General features: G+C 36.2%; 1 protein-coding gene across 1 annotated transcript in view; it reads left to right on the top strand.

Moving 5' to 3' along the window:
• TMEM67 (transmembrane protein 67) overlaps window positions 1-23,893 on the top strand; it is a 54,577-nt gene that overhangs the window by 3,875 nt on the left and 26,809 nt on the right. The window contains exons 3-14 of the mRNA XM_043601374.1: window positions 517-610; window positions 7,391-7,490; window positions 9,182-9,251; window positions 9,345-9,419; window positions 14,786-14,848; window positions 16,257-16,408; window positions 16,529-16,637; window positions 17,399-17,485; window positions 17,746-17,811; window positions 20,194-20,350; window positions 20,929-21,052; window positions 22,582-22,687. Of these exons, the coding sequence (XP_043457309.1) occupies window positions 517-610; window positions 7,391-7,490; window positions 9,182-9,251; window positions 9,345-9,419; window positions 14,786-14,848; window positions 16,257-16,408; window positions 16,529-16,637; window positions 17,399-17,485; window positions 17,746-17,811; window positions 20,194-20,350; window positions 20,929-21,052; window positions 22,582-22,687 (1,203 nt within the window). The remainder of the gene's footprint in view (window positions 1-516; window positions 611-7,390; window positions 7,491-9,181; window positions 9,252-9,344; window positions 9,420-14,785; window positions 14,849-16,256; window positions 16,409-16,528; window positions 16,638-17,398; window positions 17,486-17,745; window positions 17,812-20,193; window positions 20,351-20,928; window positions 21,053-22,581; window positions 22,688-23,893) is intronic.

Genomic DNA, 23,893 nt, shown 5'->3' on the forward strand with positions numbered 1-23,893 from the left:
CATCGGGCTCTGTGTGGATAGCTTGGAGCCTGGAGCCTGCTTCAGATTCTATGTCTCCCTCTCTCTGCCTCTCCCCTGCTCATAATTTGTCTCTCTCTCTAAAAAATAATAAACATTAAATTTTTTTTAAATAAGTAAAAATTAGAATATTTTAGAACAGGTAAAACCAAACTATTAATTGACTATCTGTTGATTAAATGCTGTTGAATTTTGTTGTTTTTTCTTTGTAAATGGAAAAACTGAATGACAATATTACTTTGAAAGAAATGACTCATTTGAACTGAAAATCATGAAGAAGAAATAACGGTTGCCCAGAGTTAACAGTAGTCTGTACATAGTAATAATGTATAGCTTAATTTCAGAAAGTGAGCACAGTTTAACTCTCCAAGAAATATTTATGTAGCTCATATATGCATGATTTATTTGAATCTTGACTACAAATTGTACACTACTGTGGCTTCTTGAATTCACAGCATCAATTAAGAAGAATTTACTTATTGATTTATTTTAATTTAGAAAGGTGTTACTGAAGATGGCTGGAATTGCATTTCTTGCCCTGGTGGTTTAACTGCAGAAGGAAAATGCCACTGTCCTACTGGCCATGTTTTAGGTAAGAAGTAGATTCTTTATGAAAAAGTAGTAGAATCTTCACTTACGCTACTTAACAAATATATATTTATTTATTTTGAGAGAGAGAATGTGAGCAGGGGTGGGGCAGAGAGAGAGAGGAAGAGAACCTCAAGGAGGCTCCACACTCAGTGCAAAGGCTGATGCAGGGCTTGATCTCACAAACTGCAAGATTGTGACCTGAGCCGAAATCAAGAATTGGACACTTTGACTAAGCCACCCAGGCACCCCCACTTATGTTATTTTTGATAAGGACATTAATGGAAATTCCTTGGTGAACAGTATTTTTTATTGCCCAGAATTTAATGATGTTTAAGTCAACAGCAGGCATTGAGAAGAGAATAAAAAGTCCTACCTGATTTTAAAAAAAAAGTCTTAATGTACAATTAGATGGATAAGATGGATACTTCCTTAATATGATAAAGTATATATGTTTCAACTCAAAAGTCAACATGGTGCCTAATAGGGAGAAAGTATAAGCATTTCTATTGTCAGGAACCAGATAAAGATGCACGTAGGTAAGTGAAAGAAACAGGTGGTAGAGTAATTAAAAAGGAAGTAAAAATCATTAAAAACTAATTTTTAATGATTTAATTATATGTTTAGAAAACCCAAGAGAATTACTAAAAATTATCATAAACAATAAAGGTTTTGGGGTAAAAAATTAATATCCAAAAATTAGTAGACTTTGTCTATCTAAACAACAATCCTTTAGAATATATGAAGGAAGAAAAGATCTTGTCTACAGTAGCAACAAAAAGAAAAAGCACCTGTATAAACTTCAGAAGAAATATATAAGATAAATCAATTGAAGAACCTTAGAATGCTTCTGCAGAACACAAAAGTTGGCTTTAATAAATGGAATACATACCTTGTTCTTGGAGGGGAAGATTAAACATTATAAAGATATTAGAGGGCCCCTGGGTGGCTCGGTTGAGCATCCTGCTCTTGATTTCAGCTGAGGTTGTGATCTCACGGTTCATGGTTTTGAGCCCCACGTTGTGCTTTGCACTGACAATGCGGAGCCTGCTTTGGATTCTCTGTCTCCCTTTCTCTCTGCCTGTCCCCCACTCCTTCTCTCTCTCCTTCTCTCTCTCTCTCTCTCTCTCTCTGTCTCTCTCTCACACAAAAATAAACAAAACATTAGGGGCGCCTGGATGGCTCAGTCGGTTAAGCGTCCGATTTGGGCTCGGGTCATGATCTCACGGTTTGTGAGTTTGAGCCCCATGTTGGGCTCTGCTGAGAGCTCAGAGCCTGGAGACTGCTTCAGATTCTGTGTCTTCCTCTCTCTCTACCCCTCTCCTACTCACACTCTCTCCCTCTGTCTCTCAAAAAAAATATTTAAAACAATATAAATAAATAAATAAATAAATAAACAAACAAACCATTAAAAAAAAAAAAGATGTTAGCTCTCACAATACCCATCTATACATTTAACAGAACCTTAATAAATTCTACTAGAATATTGTTTGTCTGTTTTAGAGACTAATTCCAAAGTTTATCTGGAAAATGTGAAAAGCCAAGACAATTATGAAAAAGGAAAGAGAAAATAACCCCATCAGATACTATGTACATTTTAAAGCTACTGTAATAATATGAATGGCTGGTATATGGGTTACACATACTGATGGATGGGACTTAAAATAGAGAATCAAAATAGATCTAATCTGTATCAGAATGTGATATGGGATAAAAGTAGTATTTCATGTCAGTGGAGAAAAGACTGATTAGTAAATGGTGTTGGGGAAACTTGGAAAATACTAAGTCGGGTTTCTAACTTATTGCTTAAGGAAAAATAAATTTCAGGTCAAATATCTAAATATTAAATATGAATCTAAAGAAAAACGAATTTCAGGGTGCCCAGGTGGCTCAGTTGGTTAAGTAAGGATACAGGGAAATAGTCATTCATATATTACTGGAGGATTATAAATTTGTGCAGCGTCTGTAGAAAGCAACTTGACAGTATTTATCAAATGCAGATCATTGCCTAGCTAGCCCTTACTGGGAATTTGCTATTCCAGTGCAGGGAAATATATGTCTGAAGAAGTATATGCATGGCTTCTTATTGAAACATTAATCCTAGCGCAGTCGGTTAAGTGTCCGACTTCAGCCAGGTCACAATCTCGTGGTCCGTGAGTTCGAGCCCCGCGTCGGGCTCTGGGCTGATGGCTCAGAGCCTGGAGCCTGTTTCTGATTCTGTGTCTCCCTCTCTCTCTGCCCCTCCCCCGTTCATGCTTTGTCTCTCTCTGCCCCTCCCCCGTTCATGCTTTGTCTCTCTCTGTCCCAAAAATAAATAAACGTTGAAAAAAAATTAAAAAAAAAAAAAAGAAACATTAATCCTAAGACAAAATATTGTAAGCAATGTAAAAGTTTGTTAAGAGGAGATTAGTCAAATAAACTCTGGTACATCCATACAATGGTATAGAATGCAGAAAAATATAGATTATTATATAGAAAAATAATGCAGTTCTTTATTGCTGTGGAAACAAATCCAAGATCCATTAAGTAAAAAAACAAGGTATATAAAGTTTATATTCATTCATCCACAAATATTTATTTGGTACCTGCTATTTATCAGTTCTGTTTTCTGTGTTTGGTGAACTACCATTTATGTTTTCTAAAAAAGATTATATATGCATATGTGTTTATGCACAGCCTATTTCTGGAAGAATTTACAAGGAACTGATAAAAGTATTGCTTCCAGGGAGGAGAATTCGGTATCTGGGGGGAAAAGGATGGAAGAGACTTAATTTTCACTTAAAAATTTTTTGTGCCTTTTTTATTCCATTTATATATTATCTATTCAAAAATTAATTTTATAGGGGTACCTGGGTGGCTCAGTTAAGTGTCCAACTCTTGGTTTCTACTCAGGTCATGATCCCACAGTTCATGGGATTGAGCCCTGCATCAGGCTCCACACTGAGCATGGAGCCTGCTTGAGATTCTCTCTCTCCCTCTGAGCCTCCCCTCCCCCAAATTATTTTTTTAAAGAAATACAAATCTCTGCCATCAATTTATTTAAAATCTAGCTAGAAGGCAGGATATGCCTATGGAAAAGTAATTTGCAGAGCAAAATAGCAACAAAATGTTTTCACAGGGGCACATATATTAAATCATCAAATGAGCATTTATAAACAATAAATGCTCTGTAAAGAGGAAGTCACTTCAACCAGGGTTGTTTAGGAAGGTTGTCATGAGGAGGCAGTGTAATCGTGGGGCCATAAAGGATTAATGGGATTTCAAAAGGTAATAAGAAAGAGAACATCTAGGCAGAAGGAGCAGTGTGAGCAAGAGTATTATTATAAACATAAACATCTAGATTGAAAATAAAGGAATTGGGAGGATAACAGTTTGTTGAGTTTAAAGGTGCTTTGGTACAGATGGTGGAAGGCCTTGAATGGTAGGATGTTCTGTAGGCATAGGCATTTTGTTCAAAGCTTTGAACAGGAGAATGATGATTAATCTGGCAACAATCTGTTGCATTTGTTCATTCAACAAATATTTATTGAGCTCCTACTACACGCTGGTCATTGTGCAAGGGCGCGAAGCATAAAGCAGTGAAGAGGATACAGTGAACAGGCACGAAGTCCCTGCTTTCATGAAGTTCACATTTAAGGAGTGGAAGAGCAGAAGTAGGGAGAGCTGTGAAGAGGCTGCTCTGATGCTGTAGACATGTGACTACTGGACCTGAACCAGAGCTAGAGGGAATTATACCCAAAAGAGTAGATGCCAGAAACATTAAAAGGATGACAGTAGACCTAGATGAGTGAAGGAATATAGGGATGAGGAAAAAGGAAAAGTCAAAATATCTTTGGGATTTCTAAGTGGGGATGAAGGTGATGATGGTTCATAGATTCATGCTGTGAGGAAGTCATTATGGACTGAATTTCTGAAACAACTTTTGACAGAGATCACTGGTACAGAAGTGGCAGTTTTAGTAGGTTGCTGAGAATGGAGGCTAGATGCCCGGGGGGCCAGATGGTGGCTCTGACACCTAGAGACCCCTTAAGGTTGAGTGACAGCTGTGAAAACAGTATTTCACTATCTTAGACGCTACTGTTACGTACTTAAAATTCTCCATGGCATGAGCTCCTTAGAGCCACCTTGAACTTTTGCTGTTGATTTGTTCTGTGGATTTGCAAGAGGGGTTGGAGAGGAATGGAAGAGTACAGAAAGAGGGCACATCTTACTTATTGCACCGCTTCTCTCAACTCTTCCCGTTTCTGACATAAAAAGAAAATGATCAGATAATCAGGTAAATAATTTTTTTAAAATAATTTTAAAATAATTATCATTAAAAATATCAAAATTCTTGAGGCTATAGAATGAGAAATAAAAGTCTACACTCCCCATCTATTTTATTTCCCAGAAATTAACCTAAAGTAATTATTTTTTCTCTATCTTTCCAAGTTTTTAATGTATTGCAAATATTTTGGAATGTCTATTTGCAGTGTATTTTGGAGAGAGTGCCATAAGAGCACATGTAGATTTACTACTTAAAAAGATATATCCATATTTTTCAACTTAAAATTTTTACTTTTTAAAATTAAAGTAATACATGTATATGGTTTGAAATGTAAATAGTATAGAAAAATATAAAAACCAAGGGTCCTTGCCCTTCCACCCTCACTCTTATTCTTAGTTCTCTAATGTAACCACTATTAAGTTTCTTTTGTGTTCTTCCAAGAATGCTTTATGTATTTATATGTTTCTGTACATCCTTGGAAATATTTATATGTTGTCATACTTATTTCATCATAAATATTTGTTCACAAAAATTAAAATTTAACATAAAATTATAAAACTTGATTTAACAGAACGGCAGTGAAGCTAAAAAGCAGTACCTTTTACTGAGCAGTACCCTGTTCAGTACCAGAAAATGGTTATCATCATGTAGGAACATGGGTCCCATGAAATCAGATTTTCCTATTTTTAAAAAAATGCTAAAAATACACAATTTTTATGTGAAACCTTCCAAATTAAAATTTCCCAAATTCAAAAAAGAGTTTATTGAGCACTACCTGCCAGGTGCTGGCAGACAGTGGTGAATCCAACTTAGGTTCTAAGCAAATTAATAGTATATGCCAGGGCATGGTAAGTGCTATGAAGACAAGGGAGGGAGGGGGGGGGGGAGAGAGAGAGAGAGAGAGCGAGAGAGAGAGAGAGAGAGCACGCCAAGTGTTATTTTACGTGGATGATCATGGAAGATCTCTTTGGAAAAGTGACATCTGAGCAAAGATTTGAAGGAAGTGCGGGACAGAGCCATGTAGATCACTAGGGGACTCGTTCTAGACAGAGGGAATAGCAAGTACAAAGATCCTGAGATGGGAGAATATTTGGCATTTTCAAGGAGCAGCAAATATGCTAATGTGGGTAAAGTAAATGAGGAGGAAAGCAGAAGTAGATGGGTCTGGAAAGTTGGGGTGATTGTGTGCAGATCATGTAAGGCCTTTTGGCTGTAATAGTGACCTTAGAAATTACCCCAAGTGAGATGGAAGGCCATTAGAAAGTTTTCAGGGGAGTGAAATCATCACACTTAGTTTTGGAAAGTCTTGCTCTAGCTTCTGCCTAGAGAATAGAACCAGGACTCCAATTAGGAAGCTGTCACAAAAGTCCAGGTGATAGATTGATGTCCCTTGGCCTGGGGTAGAGTTGCGGAGGTAGAGAGAATAATTCAGTTTCTGGATATATTTTAAAGGAGGAGCTAACAAGATTTGCAGATTTATTTTGTTAACTTTAATTTTATTGTTTTTAATATACAGTATGAAAAGAAATGAGGAAACTCTAAGGACTAGGGCCTGAGTAAATGGTCCAGTGGCATTGCCATTTACTGAGACGGGGATAGGGATGACTGTAGGAGAAACAAGTCATTCACCTTTACTTTGGTTAAACTCATTTTTACTATCTTGCAAAAACTTAAAACATTATGGACAAAGCATTATTGGTAACATTATGATTAGGAGTAATGCCCTTTGACCATTTTTCTCAGTGCTGGTTCTCTGTTAATTCCCTTAGCCCCAAAAGTAATTGTTAACATTTTGATGTGCGTGCACATACACGTTTGCGTGTGTGTTTCCTTCTAGAACCTTTTTTTTTTCTGTTTTAAAATAAACATTCAGCCACATTATATAAATGTTTCATACCAAAAATATTGTTCTAGAGCAAACTTTTTTCAGTTACCAGTATGATCTGTTAGATTACGTAATTCTTTTTAGTCCACTCCATAGTATTTCGTAGGATGAATATACCATCATGTTGCTATTTTAAATATGTAGGTTGTTTTCTAACAAGTAACTACCTCAGTAAATATCCTTATACACATGTACAAGTGTTTCTGTAGGTTAGGTGTCTAAAAATGAAATTGTAGTGTTGTAGGATATGTGAATTTAACATTTTAATAGGTGCTACAAAAAACCCTCTTAAGTTGTAGAAACATGTCAACTGTCTATGAAATTACTTGTTTCTGCATACCTGCTGTAGCAGGAACGTACAGGTAAGAAGTAACAAAAAAGAAAAATAAAGAAAAAAATAATTTATTATTATGATTTGGAAGGTTAATTTTTGTAATTTTTTTATGTGGGAATAAGGAAGGCTTCACTCTTCTACACTTTGTTATGGTGGTATTTGACATTCCTCTTATACAAATCAGGTATCTTAAATATACCTGATTATTTATAATAATTACAAGGGGACTGTACTAAGTTTATAGAAGGTTATATGTTGACTTTGAGTTACATCTTAATTTTGTTTCTAAATTGTTTAGTGGAAAGAGATGTTAACGGAACATTGTTGTCTCAAGCAACTTGTAAGCTCTGTGACGAAAATGAAAACTCTTTTACAGTAGCAAATGCTTTAGGAAACAGGTAAGTGGTGTGCTGGGTGCTGACTTTAAATATCATCGTACATTTATATGGAATCTATACCTTTTAAAAATACTTCCTATGATATCACTTGTTCCTCATACTAGCCCAAAGAAGATAAAAGTAGATATTAACATATAAAGAAGCTGAAGATCAGAGAATGAGACTGATTAGGGTTCAAAGCTTGGCTCAGTCTCTTATCAGTTGTTTGACCTTGGCTAGCTCAGTAAGTCAGTCTTTTTGTCCTTAGAATGGAAATATACCACCTACTTCCTAGGCTGTTATCACAGCTCAGAAATCAGTATGTGAATTCTTAGCATAGTGCTTCAGAGTAAGTGCTCAGTAAAAGGTGCTTTTTTTGTTTGTTATTATGAAGTTTGTACATAATCTATAATATATATAGTATATAAATATTAACTTCTATTTGCAGCATCCTTACTGTGTGCCAGGAACTGTGCTTTAAAATAATGTTACATAAGGGCACCTGGGTGGCTCAGTCGGTTGAACATCCAACTTCAGCTCAGGTCATAATCTCACGGTTCGTGGGTTTGAGCCCTGCGTCAGGCTCTGTGCTGACAGCTCGGAGCCTGGAACCTGCTTTGGATTTTGTGTTTCCCTCTCTCTCTGCCCCTAACCCATTCACATTCTGTTTCTGTCTCTCTCAAAAATAAATAAACATTAAAAAAAAATTTTAAATAATATTACGTAAAAAAGCATGTTAATAGATAAATGGTAATTATAGTGACCCAGAAACCCTGATTAATAGCCCTGTTCTTTATCACTTCCTGTTTCCCCTTTATGCGTGCATATGTGTGCACCACATAAACACACAGCCCTGTCTCTCTAACTCAAACACAGTATCCCTATTTCAAATTCTTCACATTTTTATAGAGAGCTACATGATGACTTTTCCCAAGTTTAAGAGAAAATACTTGAGTAGCTTCTCCTGGGGGTATTTAGTATTGGATCACCTCTTCCCTTATGCTGATATGGATTGTAGTATCCAAATATTGACTATTGGGCTGATCCCCAGGTCTTCCCCTCCAGTACCGCCTTAAGCCCACTTCTATGCCATGCCCCAGTGCCTCCTACCTGCTCTATCTTACGAGTAATGAATACTACAGACCCATCACTGTCCCCGCTAGTCCGGTGGATGCTCTCCCTCCCTGGATATCATACATTAATGAAAAATACAAAGTATTTTTCTAAAATAAATAAAGATAATAAATAGACTTTAAAAGTGTTTGTCACAGCTTTGATCAGGGGATAGACACATTTTTTCAGTATATGTTTCCTTTTTGCTTTGTGAGAGGCAAAATAAGGAATGTAGATTTGATATAACTACCTATGAAAACAGATTGGGTTTTACTTATGTGAGTTTGTTAGGCTCTTAATTGAGTGACTTAACCATCTTTTTTATTCAATATCGTTTATTCTGTACACGCCATGTAGTTTCAAAAGAATATTCTCCTATTATTGGCTAATATTATTTATTTATACCTTGCTTTGTAATACAAGGAGTGGTATAAAAATAATCAAATCAGTGTTAATTTTTTTAATTTGTTTAGTTTATTATAAGTAATTACTTAGTTGAATGAATCTATTCTAATCCAGCATTTAAGAAGACAGATTTTAATGAAATTAGATCTAGCATAATTCATTAACATTTTAAAATGTTTTTGTTATATTGACAGATGTGTTCGATGTGAGCCAACATTCATCAATACCAACAGGTCCTGTGTGTGTTCGGAACCGAACATTTTAGTAAGGCTAAGCACATTAATGAAGTGTATATTTTAAAATTAAGTTATACCTTTCCATAAACTTTTTTTTTTTAATTTTTATTTATTTATGAAGACAGGGGGATTATGTTTCAGCAGCACAGTGAATTTTCCTTCACGTGTAATTTCATCTGCCCGTTATGGAGAACTTGTGAGTATGTTTCAGTTTTTTTGTTCCATTCTTGTTGCATTACTTCCTTTGGTCATCAGTCTGGGGCTAAAATGAGAAATATTTCTGTGTAAGTCACTTCAAAACACAAATAAATTAAGAAACAGTTACTCTCTTCTCTACCTTAGCTCAAACTTTTTCAGTGAATCTCCGAATGTTTAAGCTGGAAAGGTCCTATATAGATCCTGTAAGGAATGAAGCATTATTTGTTAAGAGCACCAGAGACTCTAGACTTGAACCCTAGGTTGCCAGTCATTAGTTTTATATCCTTGGACTTACTTGATATTTCTAAACTTCAGTTTTACTGTCTGTACATTGGACATAATAATAATAATTACCTCACAGTGCCTATACATGCTAATCACTGGAGAAACAAGGGTTATTCATATCTGGCCAGGTTCCTTGTTCTGTGGATGAGAGCATGGATGCCTCAGGTTAGAGCCTTTGTAACAGATTCTGGTCTGACAAGGTCTGCTGTGTAAAATGGGAAGTAGATGAATTGGAAGTGAAGAGATCACGAATAGAGAATAGGAGTTCGTTGACTAACTAGGAGTTAGTTAATGAGCACTGAAAATAAAATACCCAGTATGGCAGCAGAGCTTGTGGCAGGCAGGCGAGGACCCGGTTGCTCAAATTATCCTTAGATGAATGAGAGTCATTAAGGGACAGGAGGATAGCCATGATGAAGGTGGAATCTGGGCTCTTAAGGAATAAAGCAAAAATCCCTGTTCTCCAATATGGTCTTGTGGGAGTGATAGGCAAGTACCATGCATTTGCAAACCAACAAAATAAATGCTAATATTGGGGTACAAATACGGAGCTCTGAGATCACCCCAAATTGCCTCATTTGGAATAAGAGGTGTGTCTTCTGGAGTGTTCCCAGTCTCAGGTTATAGTGACCTTCTGTATACTATTGTCAAACTTGCAGGCCTTTAATTTTCATTTTTCCATTTGTTTTCTTTTTGCCTTTTTAAAATAATTTTGCCAAAAGTACCAACAACGCCTCTTTTTTCTCTTTGGTGTCAGATCACCAGTCATTTAGAAGTCATGCCTCTTTTAGTCTCCTCTGATCTGAAATAGGTCCTTAGTCTTTCACTGTCTTTCATGAACTCAACAGCTTTGAAGGTTACAGGCTTTACAGTCTATAGGATGACCCTCAACCTGGATCCATCCAGTTTTTCCTCATAATCAGGACATGCTTGGCAGGAAACCACAAAAAAGATGTCAATGTATTATAACAGAGGGCACACAGTGTCCATTTGTCCCACTACTGGTGATTTTAACTTTGATCACATGCCATAAAGTCACCATGTCTACTATAAGGGTACCATTTTTCCCTTTATAATAGTTAGTATTTTGTAAAGAGAATTTCCAAGATTGCACTTCGTCTTCACCAACCCTAACAGTAAGTTAAACAACAATAAGTTTTAGTGTTGGTTAGTGATGTTTGCCTTTATCAACCACTACTAGTATGGTTGCTAAATATTTCCATCATTCCTTCTTCATTTATTAATTGACATTCTACTATAAGAAAGAATTTTTCCTTCTTCTCATTTATATATTTATTAACGTAGGTATAGATTAGTGGGTTCCTGTTTTATTCAGTTGGTTATAATCCAGTACATGCATTATTTGTTTTGATCCTCAAATTGTCCTAGATTTAGCTAGTAGAAACTTCTTCAGTTTGTTTCCTGTGTCTTTTTGATATATCTCCATCATTCTTTGAGCATTTCCTTCCTTTCTGGAACAAAAGATTTCCAGGCTTATCTTGTACTTTTCCTACCTCAGCCCTGGGATCAGCCATTTCTTTAGAATTTCTGGAAGATAATAATTAGAAACCAAGATTACCACATGGAGCATGCCCTTTTAGGAGGCAGATACCTATATACATACACACATCTGTAACTATTTATTTTGTATATGTATTGAAGTAAATGAGTTCCCACTGATACTTTCAATTCCAAAGCAGTACCTCAGCATTCCTTCTAACTCTCCTTTTGACAGATTTTAAGTACCGTCTCCAGTAGTGAGAAATCTGGGTCTCATCTTCAGTTTACTCATTTGCTCAGTGTAATAGTCTTCCAACCATACTGCTCTCTTCCATACCATCTCCGCATCCTTCTTCACACCACTTTGCAATAGATCTGTTGCAGACTCTGTTAAGAAAAGATGGACAGGGAAAATAAATTCCATTCTTAACGTTAATTTGATTCAGTTAATACATTTCATTTAAACATTATCAATCTTGAACACTGATGCTTTCCTAAGGACAAGTTTGGAAACCTTGATTTTTAAGTCATTTTATAACTAATGTAGAGACAGGTTCTGTGTAGCTTAAGTTATGAGGCATGTAAACAAATATAGTTAAGATTATATGACTATTTTGGCCCAGTCCTCAGCCTGGCTGACATAAGAACTCAGTTTTAGCAGTGCACTTGTAGTCAGTCAGGACCTAGGGGACCAGTACAAAATAATTAAACCCACAAGAGACTAGATGGTGGATAAAGCAAAATGCATGTTTATTAGTTTATATATATTAATTGCCAGCTAGACTAAAATACTTACATTGACTTGATAATGTACACGCTTCCTAATTGGAAAAGTGTGCTTAGAACATTACAAATCAGGTGTTCTCTTGGGTAATACAGAATTGGAACATAATTAATTTTGTATAATTTTATGAGAGCATTTAATCCTACTCTAGGAATGTACCTGCCAATCAGTAAAGAGTTTCCATATATACGGGTCAGTGTGTTCCCATTGTCTGTCCCCAAAGATAGTAATAGTGATCTGGCATCTTGGCTTTGTGTTTTTCTCAACTTTTTTTTTGAAAATTTCAAAATTACAGAAAAGTTAAAAATATAAGTCCAGGAATGTGCCTGGGTGGCCCAGTCAGTTTTGAGCATCCAACTCTTGATTTCAGCTCAGGTCATGTTCTCACAGTTTGTGGGTTCGAACCCCACACTGGGCTCTGTGCTGACAGCATGGGGCCTGATTGAGATTCTCTGTCTTCCTCTCTCTCTCCCTTCCCTGCTTACTTGTGCACTCTCTCTCAAAATAAATAAACTTAAAAAAAAGTACAAGACTAGGACTATACATATATCTTTCACTTAGGTTAACCAATTATTAATGTTTTGCTGCATTTGCTTTATAATTCTGTATGTATGTAAAATGCATGCATACACACACACATTTTTTTTCAGAGTCACTTGAAAATAAGTTGTAGACTTGTGACACTTCACTCCTAAATATCATATTATATAGCCCCTAAGAACAAGGGGATTTTCCTGGCTTCACAGCAAAGAAACTAAGATAATAAAATTATCTGATATACTGTTCATATCTAAATTTACCCTGTGTTCCAAAAATGTCCTTTATGCCTCCCTTTTTGTGGGTGCAGGGAGAGAGGCAAGAATCCAAGGATTCATTTAAGGATCCCACAATGTAATTAGTCTTTTAGTTTTCTTTAATCTAGACCCTGCTGAATTTTGCTTTTGTGGGTTTGTGGTTTTTTTGCTTTTTTGACTTTTATAGAATTGAAATGCAGAATCCAGGCCAGGTCTCTTGTAGAGTGTCCCACAATCTGGATTTTTCTGATTGTTTTCTCATGATTAGATTCAGTGAAACATCTTTTCACAAGAATATGATGTAGGTATTGTGTATATCCATTGCATCATAACAAAGAGCACATGTTAGGTTGTCTAGTTCCTGGTGATGCTAAATTTGATTATCTGGTCACGGTGGGATCTGCCACTTCTCTTCATTGTAAAGGTACTGTGATAAGTCAGTCTGAGATTTTACTTTGTGACTTTGTAAATATCCATTTTAGTGGCCACTGATGAACCAACCTTGCCTGAATCAAGTTTTAAATCGGTCATTTCAAGATAATTTCACAATTCTATTATTTCCTTTACATTTAGTAGCTAGCAGTCTTCTGTAAAGAGTGCTTTCCTTTCTCTCTATACTTTTTTTTTCACTTAGAACTCATGAAATCTTTATTCAATGTGCTATAATTTTTTTACTTTTTTTTTTTTTTTTTCCAAAGTTCAAATTGTCTTCGGGCTTCACTTTAAGATAGTTCCTATGTTATTTTGACGTGTCTCCATCAGTCTTTTTGCACCTTCTTGGTTTCTCTATACCATGTTCCAGGCTCAACCAATATAATTTTTAATAGTTACCTAACACTCTCATTACCTAACACTCCCCTTTGAATATTTAGGTTTTATGTTATTAATAATATTGCTATCAATCATTTTATGCACAGATATGTTTTTCCTTTTAGAGAGATTATTTCCTTATGATAAATGTCCCAAGTGTTTCTAAATTCCTGGGTTAAAATGTGTGGATAGTATTTTATGAAAGGATCATGTAGCTTTAACATTGTCACTGGAATTGTCTGTGGGTTTATTTTACATGAATTTCCAAACACTGTTGTCTTTGCTTTCCATTTTTACTAGTTGTTTTTTTTTTTAATGTGTTCTTCAATCCTGTATGCAGAGGTGATGTTTTTCTTTAAAAGGGAGAATCTTTAAAAGGGAGAATTGCTACTTGACGAGATGAAAATAGTGACTTAGAATTTTACTTCAGATTTTTTTGATAGCTATGATGCCATGTTCCATATAATTTGGTTTTATCTCCTCTCTGTCCATGCCTCTGAATGGTGTTTCTTAGTGTGTCATTTTTTAGCAAGATGTGCAGATAAGCTCTAAAGCAGTGGTTCTTAGCCAGAGATTTATATCTGCAGCTTTCAGAGCACATGCGTGCCTTGGTCTCCTGGAGATTGATTTGGAATGTAGTCAGGCATTTTCTGTTCTTTGGAAATTCCACAGGTGACTCTGATGCCCATCATTATTTGAGAATCGCCACTCTAGAGATTTTATATGTCAGTTACTCTGTATATCCCCAATTTCCTGTTGCTTAGAAATCATTCATAAATGTTTCTTTTTTATTACTTGCAAATTTAATACAGTATAATAATCCTAAATCAGCATGTGTTGGCAGTGAAATGCTAAATCAATACCTAGTTTTTCTTTTATTTTTTTGCCATCTTGTTCTTTGTTTCTTGTATTAGTAAAATGAGTGTAATAGTTTTTTTTGGATTATAGACACACTGTTTCCTTTTATCTTTTGCCTAAGTGACATGATTTTGTAATGCAGTCCCTCTTTGTGATAACTGAGTTTGGTTATAATTAACTCTTATATCCTCATTAAAACTATTTTCTAATAACATTGCGAAAGTGCTAGTAGTCATTTCCCATTGGAAAATATGCATGTTAATATTTTCTTAGCAGTGTACATAAGGAATCTTCATTTGAACTTAAAACTAAAACTTATCTTTTTGTGAGCAGGGCATGTCTTTCACTTCAGAATGGTTTGCAAAGTATTTGCAGTCATCAGCAGCTGCTTGTTGGGTAAGTTTAAGTTGTTTTTAAATAATTTTATTTCATTTTACAGAATTGTCCCACCACCATTTTTTCCCCAGATAATAAAAATCTTCTAAGATATATCTTCTAGATATATCTCCTTGGTCATATTCTATAAGAAAAATAAGCCATTTCTAGTGGAAAGAAAATACACAAAGAAAATGTTTTTCATTTCACATTTCATTATACACAAATTGAATGTCTTCAAGCTTGTTCAGCTAGAATGGAGTGTTAGAGGAAAGTGATTCACACTGTCATTTCTTAAATATTAATTATTGACCTACTGTGTGCCAGGCCCTGTTCTCAAATCAGGTTATGTATTTCAGAAAAAGACAGGAAAAAAATCCCTCATGGAATTATATTCTAAGTAAATGCAGGTGGTGCTAAGTGCTATAAGACAAATAAACCAGGATAAAGAGCATAGAGAGTGGAAGGGGTACTATTTTATACAGGGTGGTTGGGATACATATCTCTGTGAGTGATATTTGAACAAAGTCCTGAAGGAAGTGAGAGTGTAAATATCCAGGGAAAGAGTGTTCTAAGTAGAGACCACAGCAAGTACAGAGATTCCAAAGCAGTTCTCTGATGTGTTCATGTTTAAGAAACAGGAAGGAGGCTAGAGTGGCTAGAGCAGGGTAAGTAAGTAAGGGCAAGTGGAGAGGTGAATTTGGAGATGAAGGGAGTGGCTACAGTGAGGACCTAGTTTATTGCAAGGGGGATTAGAAGAATTTTGTGCAAAGGAAGATAGTGACTGAACTTCAGATTTTGAAAGGATCACTAGCATGGAGAATAGATTTTGCTGAAGCAAGACAGAAGCAGGGAGACCAGTCGGGAGAGTATTACAGTAACCCAAGTGGGAGATGGCGGACCCATGAACAAGAGTGGTAGCCTGGGTCTGAGAGAAGTTCAGCTTCTAGATACACTGTGAAGATTGAGGCAATAGGATTTACTGATGAGCTGGGTATGGGTATGGGAAGGGAGAGAAAGAAGATCACTGAAATGTTTGACTTGAATCAACTGTAAAAAATAGAGCTGCCTCTTCCTGAAAGGGAAACTGAGAAGTTTGAGTGGCAAACTCAACAAATAGTATTCTTTCAAATATAATTATTTTACCTAATAATTTTTTAAATGTCCTGCTATGTTTTTAGTTAGTTCTTTTTTCAACTGCTCATCTTTATATGTTCACCTGTAATTTACAATTAAAATGTACACATTATTCAAGTGGAAAGTTCTTTTCTACTTAAAATAGAGGAAAGATATTAAAGAGCAAAAGAATACCACCAAAAAGAATTTGTAGACTAGGTACAAACATAATTTTTATATCAGCTTTTGCTTAAAGTATTAAAGTCCATGTTACATTTCTTTGCCTGGTTACCTTTACATGGTTCTCTCGTAGGTGTATGCCAATCTAACATCTTGCCAAGCTCTCGGAAATATGTGTGTGATGAACATGAATTCTTATGACTCTGTCACTTTTGATGCATGCCGACTGTTTCAGTTTATCTTTGAAAATACTGGACTGCGCACTGTTCATTCTATTTCATTTTGGTAAAGATACCCTGATTGATGAACTGTCATTTTGACCAAATTCAATGCAGTTACTTTCACAAATATTAGTAATGAGATATATTGGTACCGTGTTACTAAAACAATTGTAATTATTTGTAGGAGACGGAATCTTCCATGGCTCTTCTATGGAGACCAGCTAGGATTAGCACCTCAAGTACTCAGTACCATACCTCTTCCTACAAATTTCAGTTTTAAAGGGGAAAACCAGGTATAAGTTATTAGATTATTAGAGAACAACTGTATTTTGATTTATAATTTAAAATTTATAATTAGTCATAATTCTTGCTTCCTTAGGTTTTTTTCTAAAAATTTAATTACTAAACTAAACCAAAATATCAGCTGTTCATAGAAATTAAACAATATAGAGTTTAGCAGCCTTACTGAGTGTATGGCTACCTCTGGATTATGTGGTTGTGGCAGTAAGTAGTACGTGTAGGACTGGGAAAGTAGTTTTCATCACCAAATGCCAAACAAACTCTGTCCTTCTCTGTCTCTACATTTTTAAGAACTGCTTCCAAAGACTGACTGGAATCTATGCCATTTCCTTAGCATAAAGTTTTGTGCTAAGGTCAAAATTTTTACCTTCAGCTTTTTAACTTTCTAGAATGATGGAATCGATTATTCTTGTCCCTGCTCACCCCCCCCCCACTCTTCTACACACACACACACACACACACACACACACACACACACACACATACTTAACAGTTTTGAAGGAAGTTACTTGTCACTGGCATTGCCTCTCAATTCTGGGATAATAGTTTTAATGCAAAAAAAACCAGTTCATTTATTTTAGGTGTGTTTAATTATAAAGATACTTAGATTAATTTTGCTTCAAAGTAAAGACAGTTGAATTTGATATTTGATCTCTAGAAAAAGAAAGGATCAGTCAGTAATGAACGTTTCTCAATAGAATACTGCATTGCTTCTAGAGTATGTAACATTTTATTCTTGTTTTTATTTAATCAGAATAGAAAACTGAAGTTTATTGCTGCTTCCTATGATGTAAGAGGAAATTTTCTCAAGTGGCAGACATTAGAAGGAGGTGTTTTACAGGTGAGCATACTTCTAGCTAAAGAATTCCTACCTAAAGTGCCTTATTTTTGCCTCAGCAAAGATAAGGAAAAGACTAGATGTTTACTAGATTAACTTGCATGGCTACGTTGATTTTTTTATTGTGTTTTAAATGGGATTTTCTTAAAACTACTTTAAGTAGTATTACATAAAACATGTTGTATAGGGGTTTAAGAATTCTTGACTATAAGCAAATAAAACATTATTCTGAGACATTTACCATTTGTATTGTTTTGCTCTAGCTTTGTCCAGACACAGAGACAAGACTGAATGCTGCTTATTCTTTTGGAACAACCTATCACCAAAACGTAAGTTTGGACTATACTAGTCTATATTTTAACTTCATTTCACATCAGCAATATTGGGATGATCTTTGAATTTTCAAAATGTTTTTAATAGTAGTGAATAATTTCACTGACTGATACAGTTTTTTATTATTTGGGTGTGGAAAGTCTTACCTTGTCATCTATAGCGTTTAAAATCATATAATATTAGATTTTCATAATTATTATTTATTTACTTTTAGGCATATAAAATGATATTTTCGTCTGAGCATTTTAAAATAAAGTGAAAATATTATTTTTAGTGACTAATAAAAATGTTACTCCCTCCTCTCTCTACCCCCCAGTTAATAAATCAAAATGCCTCTTTCTTTCCTTCCATACTTTTCTCCCTTCTACCCTCCCTGACAGTTCCTTCCTTTGGTAACTCATTTTGAAATTATAGTATTTACAGTATGGTATAAAGGAATGTTATGAGCCATTAAACTTCTGAAAGACAGACATTCACTTGTCTACAGAAATACTTCTTGATAAAATGCATATACATACACCATAGAACAAAACTGTGATTCCACTTTTGTTAAAACTACAATGAAAACTATCATGGAAAACAGATTGGAAGACAATAAACTTTTTTTTTTTTTAATTTTTTTTTTTCAACGTTTATTTATTTTTGGGACAGAGAGAGACAGAGCATGAACGGGGGAGGGGCAGAGAGAGAGGGAGACACAGAATCGGAAACAGGCTCCAGGCTCTGAGCCATCAGCCCAGAGCCTGACGCGGGGCTCGAACTCACGGACCGCGAGATCATGACCTGGCTGAAGTCGGACGCTTAACCGACTGCGCCACCCAGGCACCCCAATAAACATTTTTAATAGTGGTTATCTCTGGATGGTGGGATTGCAGGTGATTTATTTATTTATTTATTTATTTATTTATTTATTTATTTATTTTATTATTTTCCAAACCTCAGGGGCACCTGGGTGGCTCAGTCGATTAAGCATCTGACTTTGACTCAGGCCATGATCTCACGGTTCGTGAGTTCAAGCCCCGCGTCAGGCTCTGTGCTGACAGCTCAGAGCCTGGAGCCTGCTTTGGATTCTGTGTCCCCCTCTGTCTCTGTTCTTCCCCTGCTCATGCTCTGTCTGTCTGTCTGTCTCTCTCTCAAAAATAAACAAAATAGTAATAGTTTCCAAACCTCCATCATGAACGTGAATTTACTTTTATTATAAATGACTTATGTTATCAAAAAAAAAAGGAATGTTATTATGTGTCTACTATGAACCAGGAGAATCAACACTAGTTAAATGCCTGCTGCTGGATGCTCAGCATTTTGTCATTGTCATCTCATTTGATCCATGAAATAACTATGTGAGATACGTATCATTATTATACATATCATTCATAGATGAGGAAATGGTGCTCAGTGAGATTAAGTAACTGACTTAAGGTCTTGTAGCAGGTAAATTGTAGAACTGGTGTTCTGTTAAACTTAAAAACCATGTTTTTTCCATTGAACCAGGCTGCCTCTGAAGTGGCTCACAGCCTAATAGAGAAAATACTATATAGACAAAGAATCGCAAAGAATGTAGAATGCGGTGTGTACAAAGTACCATATTGACACAAAAGAGGAGTCATCAGCAGTTCCTGGGGAGGTACTGGAAGGCTTCTCAGAATGAGTGATATTTAGTCTTGTAGAATGAATATGAGTTTGCCAGGAAACACAGTGGGGAAGGGAATATCAGGCAGCAACATTTGTGATGTCAGAGAGACATAGAATAGCATAGCATATTTAGGAACTGCGTTAGGTTGGTATGAATGGACCATAGACTGGTAGGGAGCAGTGGGAGATAAGCCTGGTTCTGTTAAGGGAAGCCAAATCTTAGACTACACTGTACGTCAGGAGAAAGAATTAAGACCTCATTCTATAGGACAGTAGTTTTTAAACTTTTTCACTGATGTACACTTACTGTTGAGAACAAAGGCATACCTTCTCCAGCTGTGTTGTAGAATAAGAACCAAGCAGTTCTTTACTTTTAGTTCTTTTGATCCTTAAAAAGAATCATATTGAAGTATTCATGTTTTGGGAGGTTCATGGGAATGCATATTAAAAAGATAGTTTAAAGATATTTTAAAAGCTTAAAAAACACTTTTACGTTTATTTTTATTTTTGAAAGAGTATGAGTAGTGAGGAGCAGAGAGAGGGAGACACAGAATACGAAGCAGCCTCCAGGCTCTGAGCTGTCAGCACGGAGCTTGACGCGGGGCTCAAACCCATGAACCGAGAGACCATGACCTGAGCCGAAGTCGGACACTCAACCGACTGAGCCACCCAGGCGCCCCCAAAAAACACTTTGAAAGATTAAATATGCTTTCTAATTTTCATTGCTTTTATTTTTTATTTTCCAGTGTGAGATTCCTATTTCTAAGATCTTAACCGACTTTCCCTCTCCTATATTTTATGATGTGTACCTTGAATATACTGATGAAAATCAACACCAGTATGTTTGGGCTGTGCCTGTGTTAAACCTAAATCTTCAGCACAATAAAATATTTGTAAACCGAGGTAAGATATCCGTATATACCATTCTCTCTCTGAGCTGAAAACCAATAAATAAGTCAACCTTCATGATAATCTAATAAACCATGGGTTATAAAAAAGGTCATGGGTTTTCTCTTATTATATGGTTTTAGATAGTCTGCCAAGAAGTAAAACAATAAGACTACTGATATATTTAGAAATTTCTGCCAAACATATGAGGCTTACTGTTAAGAAATTAAATATTATTGCTAACATGTAAATTGAGAAAAAGTAGTAGAACTGTAAATTGGGGCTTCTTCAAGCTGTTCTCAAGCTGCTTTTCAGACAAGTTCATTTATTTTGTCCTCATATTATAAAATTCTTATTCAGGTAATTTGCAGGGAAAATCCTTCCAAACTGATGAAAGTCCAAACAATCAGAAGACATTCAAGTGAGGTCAGGAAAGCTATTACCAAGAATTTCTTGCAGCAATAGCTGTTTGTGCAATCATTTTATCTAAAACACAATGTATAATTCTGTGTTTTAAATTTATTCTGCAACTTCTCCTTGAGAACCAAGGTATTTTTTAATGCCATCTTTTTCTTTTCTTTTTATGATAAAAGACAGTAGCCCCGGCAAGTGGCTTCTGACTCGGCGCATTTTCTTAGTGGATGCACTAAGTGGACGGGAAAGTGACTTAGGAAGTCAGCCAAGATTAACTCGAATTGCTACCCAAATATCACTGAGGTAAGCAAACATCTGTTGTACTAAATTAAGGTTGGAGTGTATGGGAAAATGTGATAATGAAAGTGTTTACTAGTAATCATCAGATGAAAACAATAAGGACAACTAAATTGCAGCAATACATAGAGATTTTTAGATATCTGTGTAGACTGGTATATACACCAGTAGAAGTGAGGAGCTCCAGGGGGAGAATTCTGTTGAAGAACCTGAGGAGTTTTGTCAGAATGCACACTCTAGCCCTGCTGAATTAGAATGGGTTGGGAGGCGGAGGGGAACTGAATAGCAGTGGGCTGAAATGGGAATGTGAGAAGGAGCCTGCCCAGTGGTTTAATGGGTAGGCCCCTGGTTTTCATTTCCTTTCATAGCTGCTGCCTTGGCCCAGATTAACTATCAACACCTCCCTCTTCCTAGGAAATCTTAATGATGATCCTACCTTAGAATAGTGCCTTGTAGCCCTTATTTCTCTGTTTTTAAGTGTGAGATTCCTACCTCTAGATCATAACTGACTTTCCCCACTCTGATATATGTATTTTTTAATGTTTATTTATTTTTGAGAGAGAGGGAGAGAGAGCACGGACCGGGCAGGGACAGAGAGAGAGGGAGACACAGAATTCGAAGCAGGCTCCAGGCTCTGCACAGTCAGCACAGAATCCAACGTGGGTCTTGAACTCATGAACTGCGCGATCATGACCTGAGCTGAAGTCGGACGGACACTTAACTGACTGAGCCACCCAGGCGCCTCACTCACTCTAATATTTTTTGATGTGTACATTGACTACACTGGCAAGAATCAACACCGCCATTTTATATGAGTCTGGCACTTTGAAGCATTTCAATATCCATATACATTTTTTCATTGTTATTTCATTCTGCTTTTCATAGCAATCTTATGAGGTACAGGCAGTATAGAAGCTTTATCATGTATCTTGCTGAAGTCCAAATATACTGTGTTTTTTAGCATCCCCTCAATCTACTAATGTAGTATCACTGATAAAAATGAAATTGGACCTAGTCAGGCCTAACCTGATTGTGGTAAAACCACGCTGGCCCCTAGCATTTGGCACTTTGAATTTACAAACCATATTCATGCATTGAATTCAGCAAAATATGTTCCACTATGTACTATAAACAGCACTAGATATGACATGCATTATTTTGTTAAGAATTCATCTTTCTCCTTTGAAAATTATGGTGTTATCTGTCTTTTCCTAGGCTTCGTTTAACACTTCACTTTTGACTGTTCCTCAAAGATGGTTCATAGTACTTCAGTGATTTCACTTGTAAACTTCATAGGACCTAGATCGCGAACAGCTTCTAATTTGTCTCAGACGGCAAAGTTTTGACTACTTAAGATAGCTTATGTTGTTACCATTAGTTTGTTTGACCCTAGTCCTTATTAACTGGTTGATTCTGAGATCACCAAGACTATCCATATTACATTAAAACAACAACAACAACAACAACAGTAAGTCAGCTGTATGTTTAAGGACTTAGATATATTTATAACTAAAAATGTATTTTATTATAAACAGCATCTACCTTGTGCCCAACACAAAAAATGGAAACATTTACCCTCCCTTAATTACCATTGCCTACAGCGACATTGATATCAAAGATCCCAACAGCCAGTCTGTGAAGGTGAGTGCCATGCTATTCAGTGGCTCTGTATGTGTTAATGTAATACTGATGCAGTTTACATTATGGTCAAAGGTTATTAGTTCTTTTTTAAGTTTTAAAAAAAATACTGCACTAAATATAGTCAAGTCTTAATTACTTTTTACGACTAACAGTAAAGGTGAGTTCTTTACAGATCGTTCAAGTAAAAAAGCAAGAATTAAGTTTTTATCTAGACACCATCACCAGGGATACAGTTGGGCATCCCTGTTCAGGATCCCGGGGGTATCCTGAAATATGCAGTGTCTGTCTCTGTCCTTTTTGCCAACTTGCTTGCACTAAGATTTTGTTTCCCTGGCTAATAAAAGCAGAAACTCGAACTTTTCAGCAGGCATATGTGTTCCTCTTCTCATCAGGTTTGCTCACTTGATGAAAATGCACTTTGACAGGTAGAAAGATTCAAATCATCAGTAGTTTATAACTAGTAGTGCTAAAGGGAAGTAGAGAATAGTTTGGACCTGCAGCCAGGTTGGCTTCCCACTATTTCCCCAACTCAAAGTTAACTGCAGAACTAAAGGCCTCCCTTGCCTGGAAGGGCCTGTGAATGGAGTAGAGACCTCGTACACTCTGAAGACAGGCTACGCCAGAGAATGAGCCTGGAGAAGGCTCAGTTCCTCCTCCCAACCTCACGAGTAGTCAGATAAAGCATCTCTGCTTTGAGGAGTGGTACATGACAGAGATATAGAGACCAAAACCAGAGGTAATCCTTCTATACTTTTTCCTCAGAGAGATTAAGTGGCCATTCCCTTCCCTGTCTGGAAACATGAGAGGTATTTAAGCATTCCCTACCTCCAAACCTCACTAATAGCTTTTAATTTCTACTATTTTACTTTTCTGAATTTTGGCTACTTTTGGCTTCTGTATTGTATTTGTACTCAGCTGCTACTAGATTCAGGCTGCCATTAAAGGAAAAGTAGGCACATAACATAACTCTTCTCTGAAAGATTTTACCTCCTCATTTGTATGACCGAATTGGACGTTAAAATTAGTTTCCATTGCCTGAGCTCATATGCACCATAACAAGAGGAGAGGAAAATCCAGAAACTCACTTAGTAACAACAAGGCTGCCTGGTTTAAAATTTCCTGGTTAGGGACACCACCTGGGTGGCTCAGTCGGATAAGCTCTGTGTTGAGCCCCAAGTGGAGCCCTGCGTCAGGCTCTGTGCTGAC

This window comes from Prionailurus bengalensis, chromosome F2 (genome assembly GCF_016509475.1).
Source record: "Prionailurus bengalensis isolate Pbe53 chromosome F2, Fcat_Pben_1.1_paternal_pri, whole genome shotgun sequence".
NCBI lineage: Eukaryota > Metazoa > Chordata > Mammalia > Carnivora > Felidae > Prionailurus > Prionailurus bengalensis.